Source organism: Lissotriton helveticus, chromosome 9 (genome assembly GCF_964261635.1).
Source record: "Lissotriton helveticus chromosome 9, aLisHel1.1, whole genome shotgun sequence".
NCBI classification, from domain to species: Eukaryota; Metazoa; Chordata; class Amphibia; order Caudata; family Salamandridae; genus Lissotriton; species Lissotriton helveticus.
In genome coordinates, this window is record NC_136070.1 from 792487524 (window position 1) to 792504233 (window position 16710).

Below are 16710 nucleotides of genomic sequence, written 5' to 3' on the forward strand. Positions count from 1 at the left end.
GACTGTTCCCATGAGGCACAGGGTCAGACTGATTTGCATATGGCCATGTCTGAACTGGGGTGGCGGAGTGAGCTAAAGAACGGTGATGGATTAAACCCAGATCAGTTGACTGGGTGTGAGTGTTTGTATTGTCAAAGCTCCGTCCATCATCACCTTTGGTTTTTCTTTGTTCGCCCTAAGTTGGCAGGGTATGCTCAGACGTGAGTCCCTTGCTCACTTTGCCACTGGAGTCAAGCAAGCCCGGCTGAAGACGGCTGTAATGCCAGAAACCGGTCCTGGGAAGCTTGATTCCGGTCCAGGGAAGACATGGCTTGGCAGTTCGGGCTGGACTGTTCCCATGAGGCACAGGGTCAGACTGATTTGCATATGGCCATGTCTGAACTGGGGTGGCGGAGTGAGCTAAAGAACGGTGATGGATTAAACCCAGATCAGTTGACTGGGGGTGAGTGTTTGTATTGTCAAAGCTCCGTCCATCATCACCTTTGGTTTTTCTTTGTTCGCCCTAAGTTGGCAGGGTATGCTCAGACGTGAGTCCCTTGCTCACTTTGCCACTGGAGTCAAGCAAGCCCGGCTGAAGACGGCTGTAATGCCAGAAACCGGTCCTGGGAAGCTTGATTCCGGTCCAGGGAAGACATGGCTTGGCAGTTCGGGCTGGACTGTTCCCATGAGGCACAGGGTCAGACTGATTTGCATATGGCCATGTCTGAACTGGGGTGGCGGAGTGAGCTAAAGAACGGTGATGGATTAAACCCAGATCAGTTGACTGGGGGTGAGTGTTTGTATTGTCAAAGCTCCGTCCATCATCACCTTTGGTTTTTCTTTGTTCGCCCTAAGTTAGCAGGGTATGCTCAGACGTGAGTCCCTTGCTCACTTTGCCACTGGAGTCAAGCAAGCCCGGCTGAAGACGGCTGTAATGCCAGAAACCGGTCCTGGGAAGCTTGATTCCGGTCCAGGGAAGACATGGCTTGGCAGTTCGGGCTGGACTGTTCCCATGAGGCACAGGGTCAGACTGATTTGCATATGGCCATGTCTGAACTGGGGTGGCGGAGTGAGCTAAAGAACGGTGATGGATTAAACCCAGATCAGTTGACTGGGGGTGAGTGTTTGTAATGTCAAAGCTCCGTCCATCATCACCTTTGGTTTTTCATTATATTCAAATAGACACCTCAAAATCTCCTTAACTCGTGACTCGCTGAATCCCAACATCAAGCATCTGGTTAATGCTTCTAACCAATTAAGATATCGCCCTTCACCAACATCATTATGAGATGAACTTCATTATAAGAAGTCCGCCCAACGATAAGTTTGAAGAAACTTTTTTGCCTTTCATATATACATCGTGACTACTTTGATGCCACGTAGCCATGTAGTAATTCAAGATTTACTGAGGTATACCAACGTAGATACAGTTACGCCGACGTACATACTCGGAAGGGCCATTCGGGAATTTGTGGTTTCACAGAGAGACGCTAACTTGGCAGGCAGGTCATTGTACGGACCCAGGTAAGATTTTCTGGAGGTTCAACATTATTTGACAACTCTGGGACTATTTGTGTCCCCTTATTGCATAGAACGTTGTTATGTTATTGCTTTTTGTATAGCGCTCGACTCACCCGGGGGCATCTCGGCGCTGTCTAGCATTTTTCCTGCAACTGAAAGGGAGCAAATGAAACTAGAATAGGAAGGCTTTAAGCTGTGTCCTGAATGTGCTGTAGGTGTCCATTTTTCGAAGGAAAACTGGTAATTCATTCCAGTACCTTGGAGCTAGGTACGAGAAGGATTTTCCTCCAGAGCGACACAGCCTTATGCGTGGAATTTGTAGGAGATCTTGTGCCCCTGACCTCAGGGTTCTAAGAGGTACATATTTGTTAAGTCTCTTTCGGAGGTATTTGGGGCCTCTTCCTTTAAGTGCTGTATACGTGAGACAGCAGATCTTAGTGTGATCTTTTTCTCACTGGAAGCCAGTGGAGTTCATGCAGTAGTGGAGCCGACGCAGTGCCTTCTGGGCAATTCAATACCATTCTAGCTGCAGTGTTTTGAATCACCGGCAGTTTGTTCAGCAGGGTCTCTCCAACCCCTGCCAACAGAGCATTGCCATAATCCAGACGGCTGATAACCATAGCCTGGACCCAGGGTTTTACGATGGGTAGTCGGCATAAAGGGGAGGATTTTGCGCAACAAACGCAGGCTATAGTAGCAAGCACTGGTTGTTGCGGCAATGTAGTCCTTCATAGATAGGTCTGATCTAGTTTCAGCCCGAGGTTTTTAACACATTGGGTCGGGACAGGGCTGTTCCCAATTGGGCAGGCCACCAGTCATCCGACCAACTAGCAGTGGCTTTGCCCATTAGCATTATCTTGGTCTTGCTAGGATTCAACTGGAGACAGTTCTGCGTCATCCAGTCAGAGATTACAAGCATACCTTTGGCAAACCGTGCTTTCTCAGCTACTATGTCCGTGCCGATCGGGAACATGAGCTGAGTATCATCTGCATAAGAGATGATCTCAAAGCCCTGTTGTTCTGCAAGCCTTGCCAGAGGAGACATAAAAATGTTGAACAAGGTAGGGCTTAGGCAGGAGCCCTGAGGGACCCCTCTATCCAAGCTGATTGGGTTTGAAAGATAAGAGCCAAGCATGACTGTTTGTGTTCTGCCGGACATGAAGTTTCGTAGCTATTTTAGAGCTGTTCCCTGGATTCCACATGAGGCCAGTCTCTCCGCTAGCATTTTATGTGAGATGGTGTCAAATGCTGCGGAGAGATCTAATAGCAGCAGTATTGCCGATCCACCTTTGTCTGTTTCTAGTCTGAGTGAGTCAGTGACTGCTAGTAAGGCGGTTTCTGTGCTAAAACCCGGTCGGAATCCTGATTGTGAGGGGTCTAAGATTTTGTTCTTCTCCAGGTAGTGGCTCAGTTGCTTGTTAATCATGCTCTCCAGCATTTTAGCCAGTAGAGGTAAGAGGGAGATTGGGCGATAGTTGCCCAATTCTCGTGGATCTGCCATTGGTTTCTTCAGGATAGGACGCACAAAAGCTTCCTTCCAGGTACTTTACGCATTGTTGCTACGTTGCTACCACCCAGATAGATCGGACATTTTTAAGTACTGAGTAAGGCCGACCTGGCACGCTGGTCTCAATCGGATTCTAGATATAGCAATGAGGGTATCACAGTTTTAATTGACTAGCAGCTAGATTCATCAAAGTCCCGTTTTGCGAGTCTGTAATAGCGATTCATAAGGAATCGCTATTAAGGACTTGCAAAACGGGATTCATGTAGGAATTTCAAGAAATATTGCGATTCCTAAATCTTCCTTATTTGCGAATAGCAAATTGCTAATCGCAAATAAGGATGCAATTTCAAGGGTGCCAGGGGTGTCCAAAGGACACCCTGTAGCACCCCTGAAAAGCAAATGTAGCCAGATGTTGCGCACACACATGTCCAAAGGAGTGTGTCTGACTTCGTGGTAAATAGCGGCCAGGAATAGCCAATTCGCAAAAAGAAATGGTTAATGAATTGCATTTAAGGAATCTCAAATAGAGATTCCTTAAATGCAATTCCTCGCAAATATGCGATTTCGCAATTAGCGATTTTTGCATTTGGGATGATGAATCCCAAATGCAAAAATTGCGCTCGCAAAGGGCCAGATTCGCAGAATCTGGCCCTTTGCAAGCCGATTTTCCTTTCATGAATCTACCTGTAGGTTCCTTGTTGAGTTGAATTGTTAATTTTGATGAATCTTATCTAAGTGCCTTGCCTGATCGTGTTCTTGCATTACATATATAAAAACTCCACGTATTCACATACAAATGGAGTAAATACTGGTCTGGAGAGTTCTATAATACTAACTTCAGGGCGTGGTACTCCAGAGTGTAGGAGTATACATTTGTTGTTTCTATAGAGGGCCCAGTCGAGTTGCTGGTACAGGTCACATTTACCTATTAAAGTACACGTGGCCCCGAATTTTATACGCTTAACCCACTTGATATTTTATTTACCTATTAAAGTGGATGTGGGCCCAAGTGTTATACCCTTAACCCACTTGATATTTGAATTTTGGTGAATATGGTTGATTGGACTGTGCACAATATAGTAGATCCTCTCTAACAACGAAGGGTATAGCTCCAATCAGCAAGGCTGAGCCTCTTATCAAAATACAACAAACACCTTGCCTGTACTGATATTTTGTTTTTAAAGAACGAATCCCAAGGTAACAACAACCAAATTAACACCCCCCTAATTCAAAATGTATCACACAATATAATTTTTAATTTCAAGAATCATTTTACACACATCTTATCATGTGTAACATATATCACAATTCAAGAAGTTTTTTTGTAAAAAATACACCATAAGACCAATATTTGACCAAACGAGACAATCAATGACTTTGGGTCATTACAACATTAATGGACAACATCAATACGACTGACTCACAGACAACACATGTAACACATAACAGACAACCAAGTGATCTTTTAGTTCCACAACTTTTCAACAAAAGTTTTTCAATCAAAAAACAGTGTGAGTTCTTAGAAAGAACAATTTCTGCACTGCGCCAGTTAATAAACACACTTTTTACAATTTGTCTAACCAGGCAGAAAAATCATATTATTAATCACACTTGTTTTTGCCAAACACAACAAAAAGGTCAACGTGTTTCGAACCCCACTATTGCTGGCTGGAGGTTCTCTTCAAGACCAGACACTCTTTTGCTAAATCAGCCGATTTCGTGTTTAGACTCAATCAAATACTCTCTTCTGATTTTTTATGTCTGCAGAGCATGGAAACGAAGTAGGTGGTTGGCTTGCCTTCAAGCGTTATGTTCTATGAAAAAAGAAAAGTATAATGTTACTTACCCAGTAAGCATCTGTTCTTGGCATATAGAGCTGTAGTTTCACATGCTTTGCATACTCCTGCCATCTAGTGTTGTGCCCGGATGTTCGCAAGTTGTTTTTCTTTGAAGAAGTCTTTCCTAGTCACAAGGTAAGGTGACTCCTCCTTTCGGTAATAGTGCCCATGAGTATATATGTATATTGAAGAACTGCAACAACTACAGGTACCCGGGGGGGGAGGGTGGGTGCATGTGAATCTACAGCTCTACATGCCAAGAACTGATGCTTATTGGGTAAGTGACATTATCCGTTCGAGGCATGTATGCTGTAGATACACGCGCTTTGCATAGACTATAAAGCAGTATACTACCACAGTGGTGGATAACCTGTAGATGCTGCAGGTGTTTGAAATAGTGTTTTAAGTACTGCTTTGCCCTCATTAGCTTGTTAGTGTGCTAATATATCTACACAATAATGTTTGGTAAATGTGTGTGGTACAGACCGTGTTGCTGCTTTACATATGTCAGCTAGAGAAATGTTACCCAAAAAGTCCACAGAAGCCTCTAATTTGTGAGTGGAATGCGCTCTAGAGGGTATGGGTAAAGTTATTTTAGCTTTAGCGTAGCATGTTTGAATGCATTTAACGATCCATCTTGCAATACCAGATTTAGAGATGGGTTTGCCTTTGTGAGGTGAAGCAAATACAACAACAGTTGTTTTGTTTTGCTAAAGTCTTTTGTTCTATCTATGTAGTACAATAAAGCTCTTTTAAAGTCAAGCGTGTTACGAGCGCGCTCTGCTACAGAATCAAGTTTAGGAAAAAAGACTGGTAACTCAACCGTTTGGTTTATATGAAAAGTAGAAACTACTTTGAGGAGGAATTTAGGGTTGGTGCGTAGAGCTACCCTGTCTTTGTGTAGCTGAAAGAAGGGTTCTTCTAAGGTTAATGCCTGTAGCTCACAAACTCTCCTCAGTGATGTGATCGCAATGAGGAAAGCAACCTTCCATGAGACAAATTGCAAGGGGCACTTGTGCAATGGTTCAAAAGGTGGACCTATGAGCCTTGTGAGAACAATGTTGAGATTCAAAACTGGGGCAGGAGGAATCCTTGGTGGTATTACTCTTTTCAACCCTTACATGAAAGCTTTGATTACTGGAACTCTGAATAGTGACAGATGTTGCCTGTTCTGCAAGGTGCAAACAAATCGATGTATATGCTACTCCAGTTTCCTGTAATTGTAACAGATAATGGTTTGTATAGAAGCATCTAAAGGGTTGATTTTGTTGTTATTGCAGAATACAACAAATCTTTTCCACTTTACTGCATAACAAGCTCTGGTGGTAGGCCTTCTTGCTTCTTTTAGAATATTCATACAGTCTCGTGGCAAATGTAAATAACCAAACTCTATGACTTCAGGAACCAGATCGCTAAGTTCAGTTCTTTGGGATTTTGATGTCTGATTTCTCCATGGTTCTGTGTGAGGAGAGTGGAGGTGTGGGGCAGCTTTTGATGTGGAACTAGTGACAGCTCCAACAGGCCGTGTACCATCGCTGACAGGCCCATGTAGGAGCTACTAGAATTAGTGTGAGGGATGTTTGCCTGAGCTTCCGAACCACACACGGAATGAACGGGAGAGGTGGAAAAGCATAGGCAAATATCCCCGACAGTTCATCCATTTGGTATTGCCCTTTGAGAGCAGGTGTGGGAACCTGGAGCCGAAGCTTGGGCATTTTGCGTTTTCTGCTGTGGCAAACAAGTCTATTTGTGGAAATCCCCATTGTTGAAAGTACAGAAAGAGAACTTGGGGATGAAGTTCCCACTCGTTAATTTGCGGTCTCCTTCTGCTGAGAAGGTCGGCAATTTAGTGGTTTACTCCTGGGATGTGTTCTGCTAGAAAATAAATTCCAAATGGCATGAGCGAGTCTTGACAGTTGGAGAGAATGTGTTCCCCTGCTTTTGCACAGAATTCACTGCTGTCATATTGTCTGTTTGGACTAGGACAGTTTTGCCTATGAGGTGAGTTTGAAAAGCTTTGAGCGCTAGAACAACTGCTAGAAGCTCTAGATAGTTGATGTGGAGGCTGTTGTGTTTGTTGCTCTACAGGCCTTGTATTGTGTATTCTTGGAGATGAGCACCCCAACCTGGCAGAGATGTCTCTGCTGTGAGCACGATCTGTGGAATAGGGAAGATGAAAAGCCGTCCGTTTGATACGTTTTGTGGGATTCAACAATGCAGAAAGCGATGGGTATGCGCGTCTATCAACATTAGATTGGGTAATTGACCGTGCGCTTGATTCCACTGATGTGCCAAGCGCTCTTGTTGGGGATGCATGTGAAGTCTGGCATAGTATACAATTGCGATGCAAGACGACATCATTCCCAGCAATTGCATCAACACTCTGGCTGGTAAGGCTTGATTGGACTGAAACTTTAGTATCATAGCCTGAATATTGTGAATTCTGGCTACACTGGGAGAGCCTAGAGCTTTGTCTAAAGTAGCTCCTAGTTAAGATTGCATATGTGACGGATGCAGGTGAAATTTTTGTGCTTTGACCGTAAAGCCCAGTTGATGAAGTAGGTCTATTGTGTTCTGTGTGTGTTGTAGACAGTTTTGGTAAGTGCTTGCTTTGATGAGCCAGTGGTCTAGATAGGGGAAGATGTGAATATCGTCTTCTGAGATGAACAGGGACTGCTGCCAGACATTTGGTAAATACTCTGGGTGCTGTAGTCACTCCAAAGGGAAGTACTTTGAACTCGTAATGCTTGCCAGCTATTACAGATCTGAGGTATTTGCGATGAGCTGGATGAAATAGAACATGAAAATGTGGGTCTTTTAAGTCTAGAGTAGACATAAAATCTGCCTTTTGTAAAAGTGGAAGTACCTGTTGATGGGTCACCATGTGAAAATGTTCTGTCCAGAATATGTCTTAGGGAACCGCCCCTTTTGGAATGAGAAAATACGGACAGTAAATTCCTGAGCCCTGGTACTGTGTTGGAACCGGCTCTATAGCTCCTTTTAGTAAGAGAGATGGCACTTACTGTTCGAGCAATTGTGGGTGTTCTGGAGACAATTTGTGAGATTGAGGTGGCATGTATGGAGGATTGCTGGTAAGCTCCAGGCAATAACCATGCTGGATAATTCCAATCACCCCTTTGTCTGCTATTATAGATTGACAAATGGGGAGAATGTTTTGACGTCTTTCCCCGACAGGTGAGGTATAGTCGGGGGAAGTGTGGGCAAGTCACTGCTTATTAGGGGAAGGGGAGCTACGAGGTGTGTTGCCCCTACCCCTACCTTTAAAGTTGTTTCCTGTATAACCTCCTCGAAGAAAGCCTTTTGAGTGAGAGGACTGGTTATTACCTTTGTAGGCTGAGGTATTCTGGTCTGCGAGTGTGGTTTTGGACCCCCACTCTGTAAAAGGAACGACTAAAGGAGCCCCTGTTTGACGGAGACTGCAGCGCTCCCATGGACTTGGTCACTTCAGGGTCCTTTTTCATCTTTCCTAATGCCTGATCTACATCAGGACCAAAAAGATGTTCTTTATCAACTGGCGTGTTAAGAATGGATTGATGGACCTCGGGCTTGAACCCAGAGATCCTTAACCAAGCATATCTCCTAAGCAAAATGCTAGTGTTGACCTCTCTAGCCGCGGTATCAGCAGCATCTAGAGCACACCTTATGGAGGAATTTGACATTAGCTTACCCTCATTTACTAAATCCTGCACTTTAACTTTAAGCTCATTTAGGAGATATTGAAGCAATATCTCCATTTCATCCAAGTGTGCCCTGTCGTACCTGGCTAAAAGGCCCTGTGTATTTGAAATGAGCCATTGATTTGCAGGTTGTATGCGCTTGCCAGAAGTGTCTATTAACTTAGACTCCTCATCTGGTGAAAGAGCATCCCCTGATGTTTGGAAATTAGCCCCCGACAAGCATTAGACACTACTAGTGAATCTAATGGGAACTGGCACTTGGTAAATACTGGGTCTGTTGGGGAGGCCTTATACTTGTTGTCAAACCTAGGAGTCAAGATGTGTGCTCGTATTGGGTCCTTAAAAATTTCATCAGTGTGTTTCATCATGCCCATAAGCATAGGAAGTGTTTGTGACGGCCTATGTGTGGATCCTAAAGTCTCAAACAAAAAATCTTCTTCTAATGATTCTTTGTGCAGTGCCACTCCATGATATTGTGAAGCCCTGGCAATGAGTTCCTGGTGGGATACATTGTCGTCCGGAAGGGAAGGCTTGGCTGGGTCATTATCTGCTGGCGGATCAATTGTATAATCTGTCCATGGATCTAGTGGCAAATGTGTCCCCCAATCATCAGCATCATCTTCATCATGGTGAGATTGTGGAGAATACTGAGGTGTGATTTGCAAAGGATTTGCAGTTGTAGATGGAGGTGGTGGGGAGGATGATGGTGGTAGATGAAAAGGACTGGTAGAAACAGATTTCCTCTTTAAAGGTATTTTGTAGGGAGTGTCCTCATCACGAAGCTTATGTGTCTGAGGCAGCTTGGTATGAATAGGACCAGTCTCAGGGTTAATATATAGTCTCTTTTGCTTGAGATCCGTTTTCAGTGGGACAATATCTAAATTCAGATCCAAAGGGACATCTTTCAGTTTCAGCGCTGACATTTTCGGTGCCGGTGTCGACTGGCCGTTCCGTACTGAAGATTTTGGCTCTGATGGCTGCCTGGCTTACGGCATGGAGGATTTCGGCTCTGAGACAGATTTCTGTTCAGAACCAGAGGGCTTCGGTTCCAACGAGGTCTTTTATTGACTCTGTATCGAGCCGGAAGGCTTGACTGGCTGGTTCGGTACCGGGCCTGGAGGCGGGGCGGCGGAAACATCGTCTCGGTGCCGACCTTGGCCAGAAGGCAGAGGTGGTGCCGAAGCCTTGTGCTTTTGGGAGTAATTTGAAGGGGCAAGGGGTCTTCCATACTCACGTCACCTTGTCTCTGTGGCAGTTCTTTCGCATCAAGGTCTATGTCAAACTCTGAGTCGAAGTCCTGCCTGGAGAAGGCTTCTTCCTCCTCTGCAGCTGATGCATCAAAGTCTTCTTGACCAGAATCTTCCCCGAAGATATCCGGCATTCCTTCAATGCTCTGACGCTACATCTCTTGACATTGAGCCCGAAGATCGCGAAGGATCGATCTGCAAGCGTCGCAGTCTTCTTCCTTGTGCTCGAGAGACCAGCACAAGTTACACACCCTGTGTGAATCAGTGCACGGATACTTGTGGCACTGAGGGCAGTATTTGAACGGCGTCCGTTCCATCAACTGAGAGCTGATCCGATGCGGTTAGGTCCGAAGGCCGTCCACAAAGCTTTCCGATCGAAAGGTAGATTCTGTTGACCGAAATGAAACGTGGAGAAGTGGGAAATGCGTACGAAACAATACTGTCGAGGGTAGAGAGGATTGCGCGTCGAGGGGAACCCGAAGAACGGTTTCAGAAGTGCAGCAGCACTCGTCCGAACCTGATGGTGGAAAAAACAATCTAACAATTGAGTCGATGACCATGCGCACTGTCACCAAAAGGAGGAGTCACCTTACCTCTTGACTGGAAAAGACTTCTTTGAAGAAAAACATCTTGCAAACATCCAGACCCAACACTAGATGGCAGGAGTATGCAAAGCGTGTGTATCTACAGCACAGATGCCTTGAACATAAAGATTTTTTCGGACATCACTTGCAAAGAATGGGCTCAATTTATGTGGAACTTTGATTGTGCAGTGCGCTTCACATTTGTTTGTGCGAATCCTTTATCTTATAAAGGGACTCAGGCCATTTTGTGAAGGGTAGATTCAATATGAACCAAAGAGACTGATACCTTATCAGCATCTGACCTGACACAGAATAAAACAGTTTCTCCCAGCACTTGCCTATCACACGACCACACAGATCCTAGAGGTACCCGACTTTGAGGCAAAACTGGCTTCCCTGATCCGATGATCATCCCATTCAAAACAGTCCATCAAAGTCACCACCTGACCAATGACACAAGAACAAAACGTTTGCCATATCATTCTTACACTCCAGGAAATTCCAGAGACTCCAAATACCAACAGACATGAAATTTAAATCAATGTGAATCAACAGTAATACCGAAGAAACATATATACACACAATATAAAAGGTGGACTGCCTAGCAGAAAAACATGCCTTCATTGGCCATGCATGGTCCAGCCCGGCCACTAACAGAGTGCTCCTGAATGTACCCAAAAACTGAAAGGAAATAAACAAGGCTATAAGCATTTTTCTTCTTCACTTCCTCCCTATTGAATGGGCTCATCCACCTAAGATCTCATCACCATTGGTAGCATTCAGAAAACAACTCAGGACCCTACTCTTCTCAGTGCATTCTTTGCCCCTGACCCCACTTCCTCATTCATCCACAACATAAAGAATGTTAATTATGCAAATGATATAATGATTGCAATTTATGCAGTTGTTTATTCTGTGTAAAAGATACTGTGATTTTTCCTGCTTCTATTAGGATTACGTAAAAGTCTGCACATGCTCCGGTAACCTGTGGTGACAAAATATCCTGCTTTCTGTAAAGCTCTCCATTTTAGCTGTGTACTGAGATTGCAATTACCAAAAAAATCCTTTTAAAATGCACAATAGTTGCCTATGTTAATTGACTCAAATTTGTAGGTAACTCAGTAGTCAGTTATATACTAGTAAGACTAGTATGTAACTAGTTGTGACTATAAGATTGATTTACGACAACCTCATACAAGAAAGGATTCACAATAGGGCATACATCTTCTATAATCTTCATATAAGTGTTTATAAGACAGCTATTCCATGAAGTAAAACTGAATGAAAGAAAACGACTTATGGGTATTTGATGCCAATAGGGAATAACCCTTTGACAGAACAGACCCGGTCATCTGATTGGTAGCTGTACAGATCCCAGTGCTAGATGAGCTGAGGTGCAATTATCCTTTAAAGCATTCCAGGGAAGCCTTAAGCACATCCCTTTGGAATACTTGAAACGCTTACCATGGTCTTTCGGAAGATATGTGAAATAGAAGTCTTCACTTCGGACTTTGTCAGTTACTCGCTCTAAGCACACCTCAACACAGACCGGTTCACTGATCTCAAGATCTTGGTAACTGGGAGTCTTGAAAACAATAGCAATCTGTCGGTGTACATCCGCCTGGGAGAAGTCTGCTTTGGCCTCCCACGCCTCTTTGTGAAACACCACAGCAATGTCCTCTGAAAAGAAGGAAAAAGAGGAATCATTACTCCAATTCAACAGGCACTTTTTTCTCACCAGGCAAGACAGTAACAAGGCCGATACTCATTTAGAAATACAGCTTTCCAATTCACCGAGAATGCTTCAAAACAGGGACTCTAAAGTTGACCTTGCTTTAAAAAAAAAAACCAGATGCTGTGTGCAGTCCTCATATATCATCGACTCCCTTAGCTGGGGTTAAGAAGAGGGTGCTTGTTATTGGAAAGAGGCTTATGATTAGAAACATTCAGATAACATTAATAATTTCCCTATTATAAACTACCTTTTGCAATTACAAACAGAAGCATGTCTGGGCAGTGGTTACAATTAAGTGTCAAGCAAATTACAGAATAGTTCAAAAGCAGAAGTTGTGGCGCATTGTTTGGCCAACCCTCATTCAGAATATAATAGACAGGACAGTAGGGTTTCCAATTGATGCAGAGGGCCACTCTTGAAGCTGTCCTGCACATTTTCCTGAAACAAATGAGGTTTAAATCCTAAAAAGGCCTTGTTTTAAACACTGGTGCACTGTGCCTTAATGTCCCTTCTAAAATTTAAAGCAAAGAAAAATACTGGAGTCTGTAGTTACAATAATTATCAGTAGCACTGCAGACTTTGGGGTCGATTCTGATCTCAATCGGAAAGCATACCGAACTACTCGGTTCAGGAATGCTTTCCTGATGACTCGGATTGGGGGAGTCCGACCAAAGGCTGAAAAATATGACTTAAACATAATGTAGCAGCACCGATGACAGGGACTCTATTGCACGCAAGCAAAATAGACCTTCCGACTCCTAGGTTTAGTACTTATACATAGCCATATATGGAACACACTAAACTCCTCACAATCACGGGCTCCTGTGCTACTGCACCTGCTGTACGATTGACAGCTACGTTCTGCTTATACAAGTCACTGTGAAGAACTGAGCTGTCTATCTTTAACAAAAGGATGGCATTTCATTAAGCAGAAAGTTAGAAAATAAACTAGTGTTTCCCGAGCCTGCCGACAAAGTGAGCCATGTACTCAAATGACATCTTCTAGAAGAATGCTTTTCTAGGCGGCTACTGGATGGCATGCTTTTCTTCTGAGAGATGGAGGTGTTACAGCTAAGTGTCAAGCACCTGACTCTTAAGCTAATCAGATGAGAATACAGACATTGGGAGAGAAGCCGCATCTACCCTGGGCTAACCAGAGAGATTTCGGTGTGAACAAATTGTCAACACAATGCAAGCCGGTCAAAAGAGGAGTCAATGACATTTCAAATCGTCCTTCTTGCTCTGATGTTATGCTGCAGCATTTAAATTAGAAGCGTTACATAAAGACATTCACGAGATTAAGAAGGAATGCGACATCTCAAAAGAGGCCTCATACTTGCTAATTTACAATGTGAAATAGGGCATTTGTAATGTATACAATCAGCTGAAAATATCTGTGGAATAGCACACCCACCACTGAATAATGGAGATACCACTTATGTGCCACAATAGGTAACCGGTGAAGCATGAGTAATTCAAGTTCGGTAAGGCCAGTAAGGCACCGGTGTTCCTGCAGTCAGTAGGGAGGTAAAACCAGGCCTGAATCTACAGGTCAGAGAAATCACATGATGATCAGGCTGAGGAAGCAGCCGGGCCTCGGCCCAGGCTCTTCTGAGCCACTGAGAGCACATAACCACTCTGCCAGGCATAGCTACCCCAAATACCCTCATGCACAAGACCACCCCCTGCACAAGACCTCGCCCCCATTCACCACCTGCTCAGATTAGGTGGTAAATTGAGGGAAATGGAAGCTGCACATGCTGATTTGAACCCACAATGCCAGATCCTCATGTAATTCTTTGCGCTGGGAACAAAGGCCGACTTTAGGTGCGGGAATACAGGTCAGAGGAGACCATTCCAACCCCTGCTCTCAAGTCACCAGGGTTGGATTGGGATTAGAAATTGGAACGGGCATGCTAAAAAAAGGGGCCCACATTTGCATATTGCCTTTCCGCAAAACACTGCTTCAGCTGAGTTTTATATACACCTGAAAACAAGTGAGGCAACTTCTGCTCAGGCCCCATGCCCTGTATGCACACATTAATTGGCCGGCCCTGTGAGAGAAAGGGAGTGACACCTCTGCCCATTGATAAAAGGGAGGTAATGGACGCCCATCTGTCACCAGAAAGGCCACTCGGGGTCCCACTGGGCCGCTTGGCGACATCCAAACACACCAGACACAGCCCAAATCGGCCCGCCAGGCTACCAAAAAAGCAGCCCACAGCTGGAACTTCGATACCGGCCCCTCGGCCATTGCCCGAGTGCCCGCCTTACCAATCCGAACCTGCAAGTCACCTACATTCTGCTCATCTTTAATCGTGGCTAAAGAGTCCCATGGAAAGTAAAATGCCACACAGGAGGGATGATTGATTGACACCTTGCCTGTGAACATTAGACATTGCAGAAAAATTATCTAAGAGACACTCCATTTCTCTGAGAGCCAGGACGGTAGGGTTAAATACAATTATTTTAATTTACTTAAGTTTCCTATATAGCGCATTTCTATCTTCAGGGTGTCAGAGTGCTTTCCAAACAAACAAGTGAACCAGAGGAGTCCTGGGTTAGACAGTTTTAAGAACTTCAAGAGTCCAATGCCGATATTTATATTTTTGGGGAGATAAATAAATGCCAATAGATGAGATCAGTTCCTCCTCCAGCTTTGTAACTTCCACCTTCCCAGATGATTATGTATTTAGCAAGGAAGAGCAAATCTATGATTACCTGGGAGCCTGAACTTGGTCACGATTCGTGAGGAATGGCAGATCAGTGTTGAGTTGGGCAATGCTATCCGCACTGTCAGAGAGGGGAGCACTTCAAGACATGCAGTTGTGTAGGGAACACTGTTCACATCAGAGGACTTATAAATGATCTTGTGGTAGTTTGGGATCAGTGAGACAGGTTTTAGTCTTGTGAGTTCATATTGATATTTTAAGCCTGTCTTTTTTACTGATGAGGATCCCAGGATGTGTATCTGCCAGATGCAAAGGCACATGGTTAAGGTGGAGTGGGATGTCAGCGGCTGAAGGCTGAAAGGAAGTCAGGAACAGTGCTTTTGCTAGATTTGGTGTAAACAGAAGTTGCTCTCGTTATAGTACATGTAAGACATGATGTAATATACCGTACTGGCTACTGTATTAATCTTTGCACGGTTTACAGCGTTTTGAAATTTTTTAGAAATCAATGGACTAGTAGTTTTAGTATGAATATCACTCTGACAGTAAAGTACTACGTGGTGAGCTAGTGTATTTTGGACATAAATTGACAGTAGACTCTACAACATCATGAAGTAGTTAAAGTGCTTCAAACACTGAGTCCCTGGTTAAGAGGTGCAAGTAGTGGTGTGCGAAACGTGTGTAATTTACTGTGGCATAATTTTGCAAAATACATCTCACACTCAAAAAATTATCCAAACAGCCTCTAAATTTCAGTTGATTTCAGATTGCCTATGAAGACCTGCTACTCGTGTTTGTATTTGTAGTTTTGCCCTAAAAAATTACCTGAATAGAGCGCTTGGGTAAAATACATTTTTAGTTTTGTGCTCCACTTGGGTAAAAAAATCTACCTATAGTGCAAGTTACTTACCTTCGGTAACGATGTATCTGGTAGAGACGTTGTCTAGCAGCAGATTCCTTAACTTAGAATTATCCCTAGGCGTCAGACTAGATCAGAAAATTTTTGCAGCAGCACCCCTGCGTGCGGGGGGACGGCACCACACGACCCCACCCTGACGTCATCCAGGGATGTGACATCAGCAAGGTCATATAAGTCCCTCCTGGCGTGCCGACGTCAGTTTTCTTTGGAGAAACTTTTCCGCAGCACAACGCGGAGCCACCAACAAAACTGTGAAAGTATGGGAACAGTGTGCAAAGGAGGAAAAATGTGTAAAACAAAGAAATCGGATGGTGCATAAAGCATCATAAAGGACAGTGTCAGACACTGTAAACCAAAAAATAAAGAAGGAAGGCAGAGCACCGCTCTGAAACACAACCCTGGAAAGCGAAGCGCAGACCTTCCCCAGAGGCTGAGTCACAGGGGAATAATGTCCTGAGAGACAACAGAAAGGCTGCCATTACAACGCAGAACGGGGCCGGCCAACAAGGGCGGAGCACAAGAAGAACAGTAACCCACTGCGAAGTAACATTACAAGGAATGGCACATTCCCCTGAAGAAACCGAAGGGCTGAAGGTCAGCCCAATAGATCCCAAAAGATGCGACTGCAGAGGAGACAAGAAAACCCAAACCGACGGAGAAGGCGTGAGGGAGGGAAAAGAACAGGAGAAGAGCCCACACTGGAAGGACCAGAGTGTAGGGAAGCAGAGAAAGGGAAAAAAGAATCTCCTGTTGAAGTTGAAAGTGAAACGCATCGCTCCACAGGAAGAGAAGCCACCCAGAAGGAGGCGGCCGTAGAAGGCAAAGTCTGAAAGGGTCGCACCAACTTGATCACCCTGGATAAAGACCAGTGCCAACTGAAAGGAGGCAAGGTGGAGAACCCCACCTGGAAAGGTCCTCGCAGAACAGGGAGGATGGGTGGGAGTTAAGGAATTTGTGACTAGACAACGTCTCTACCAGATACATCGTTACCAAAGGTAAGTAACTCGTAC

At 44.4% G+C, this 16710-nt stretch overlaps 1 protein-coding gene across 8 annotated transcripts in view; it reads right to left on the reverse strand.

The window, feature by feature from the left end:
* The window catches only part of RELB (RELB proto-oncogene, NF-kB subunit), a 708968-nt gene that overhangs the window by 228594 nt on the left and 463664 nt on the right, over positions 1 to 16710 (reverse strand). For all 8 annotated transcript variants that reach the window (XM_078660918.1, XM_078660919.1, XM_078660925.1 and 5 more), the window contains one exon: positions 11839 to 12054. In XM_078660918.1, the coding sequence (XP_078517044.1) occupies positions 11839 to 12054 (216 nt within the window). The remainder of the gene's footprint in view (positions 1 to 11838; positions 12055 to 16710) is intronic.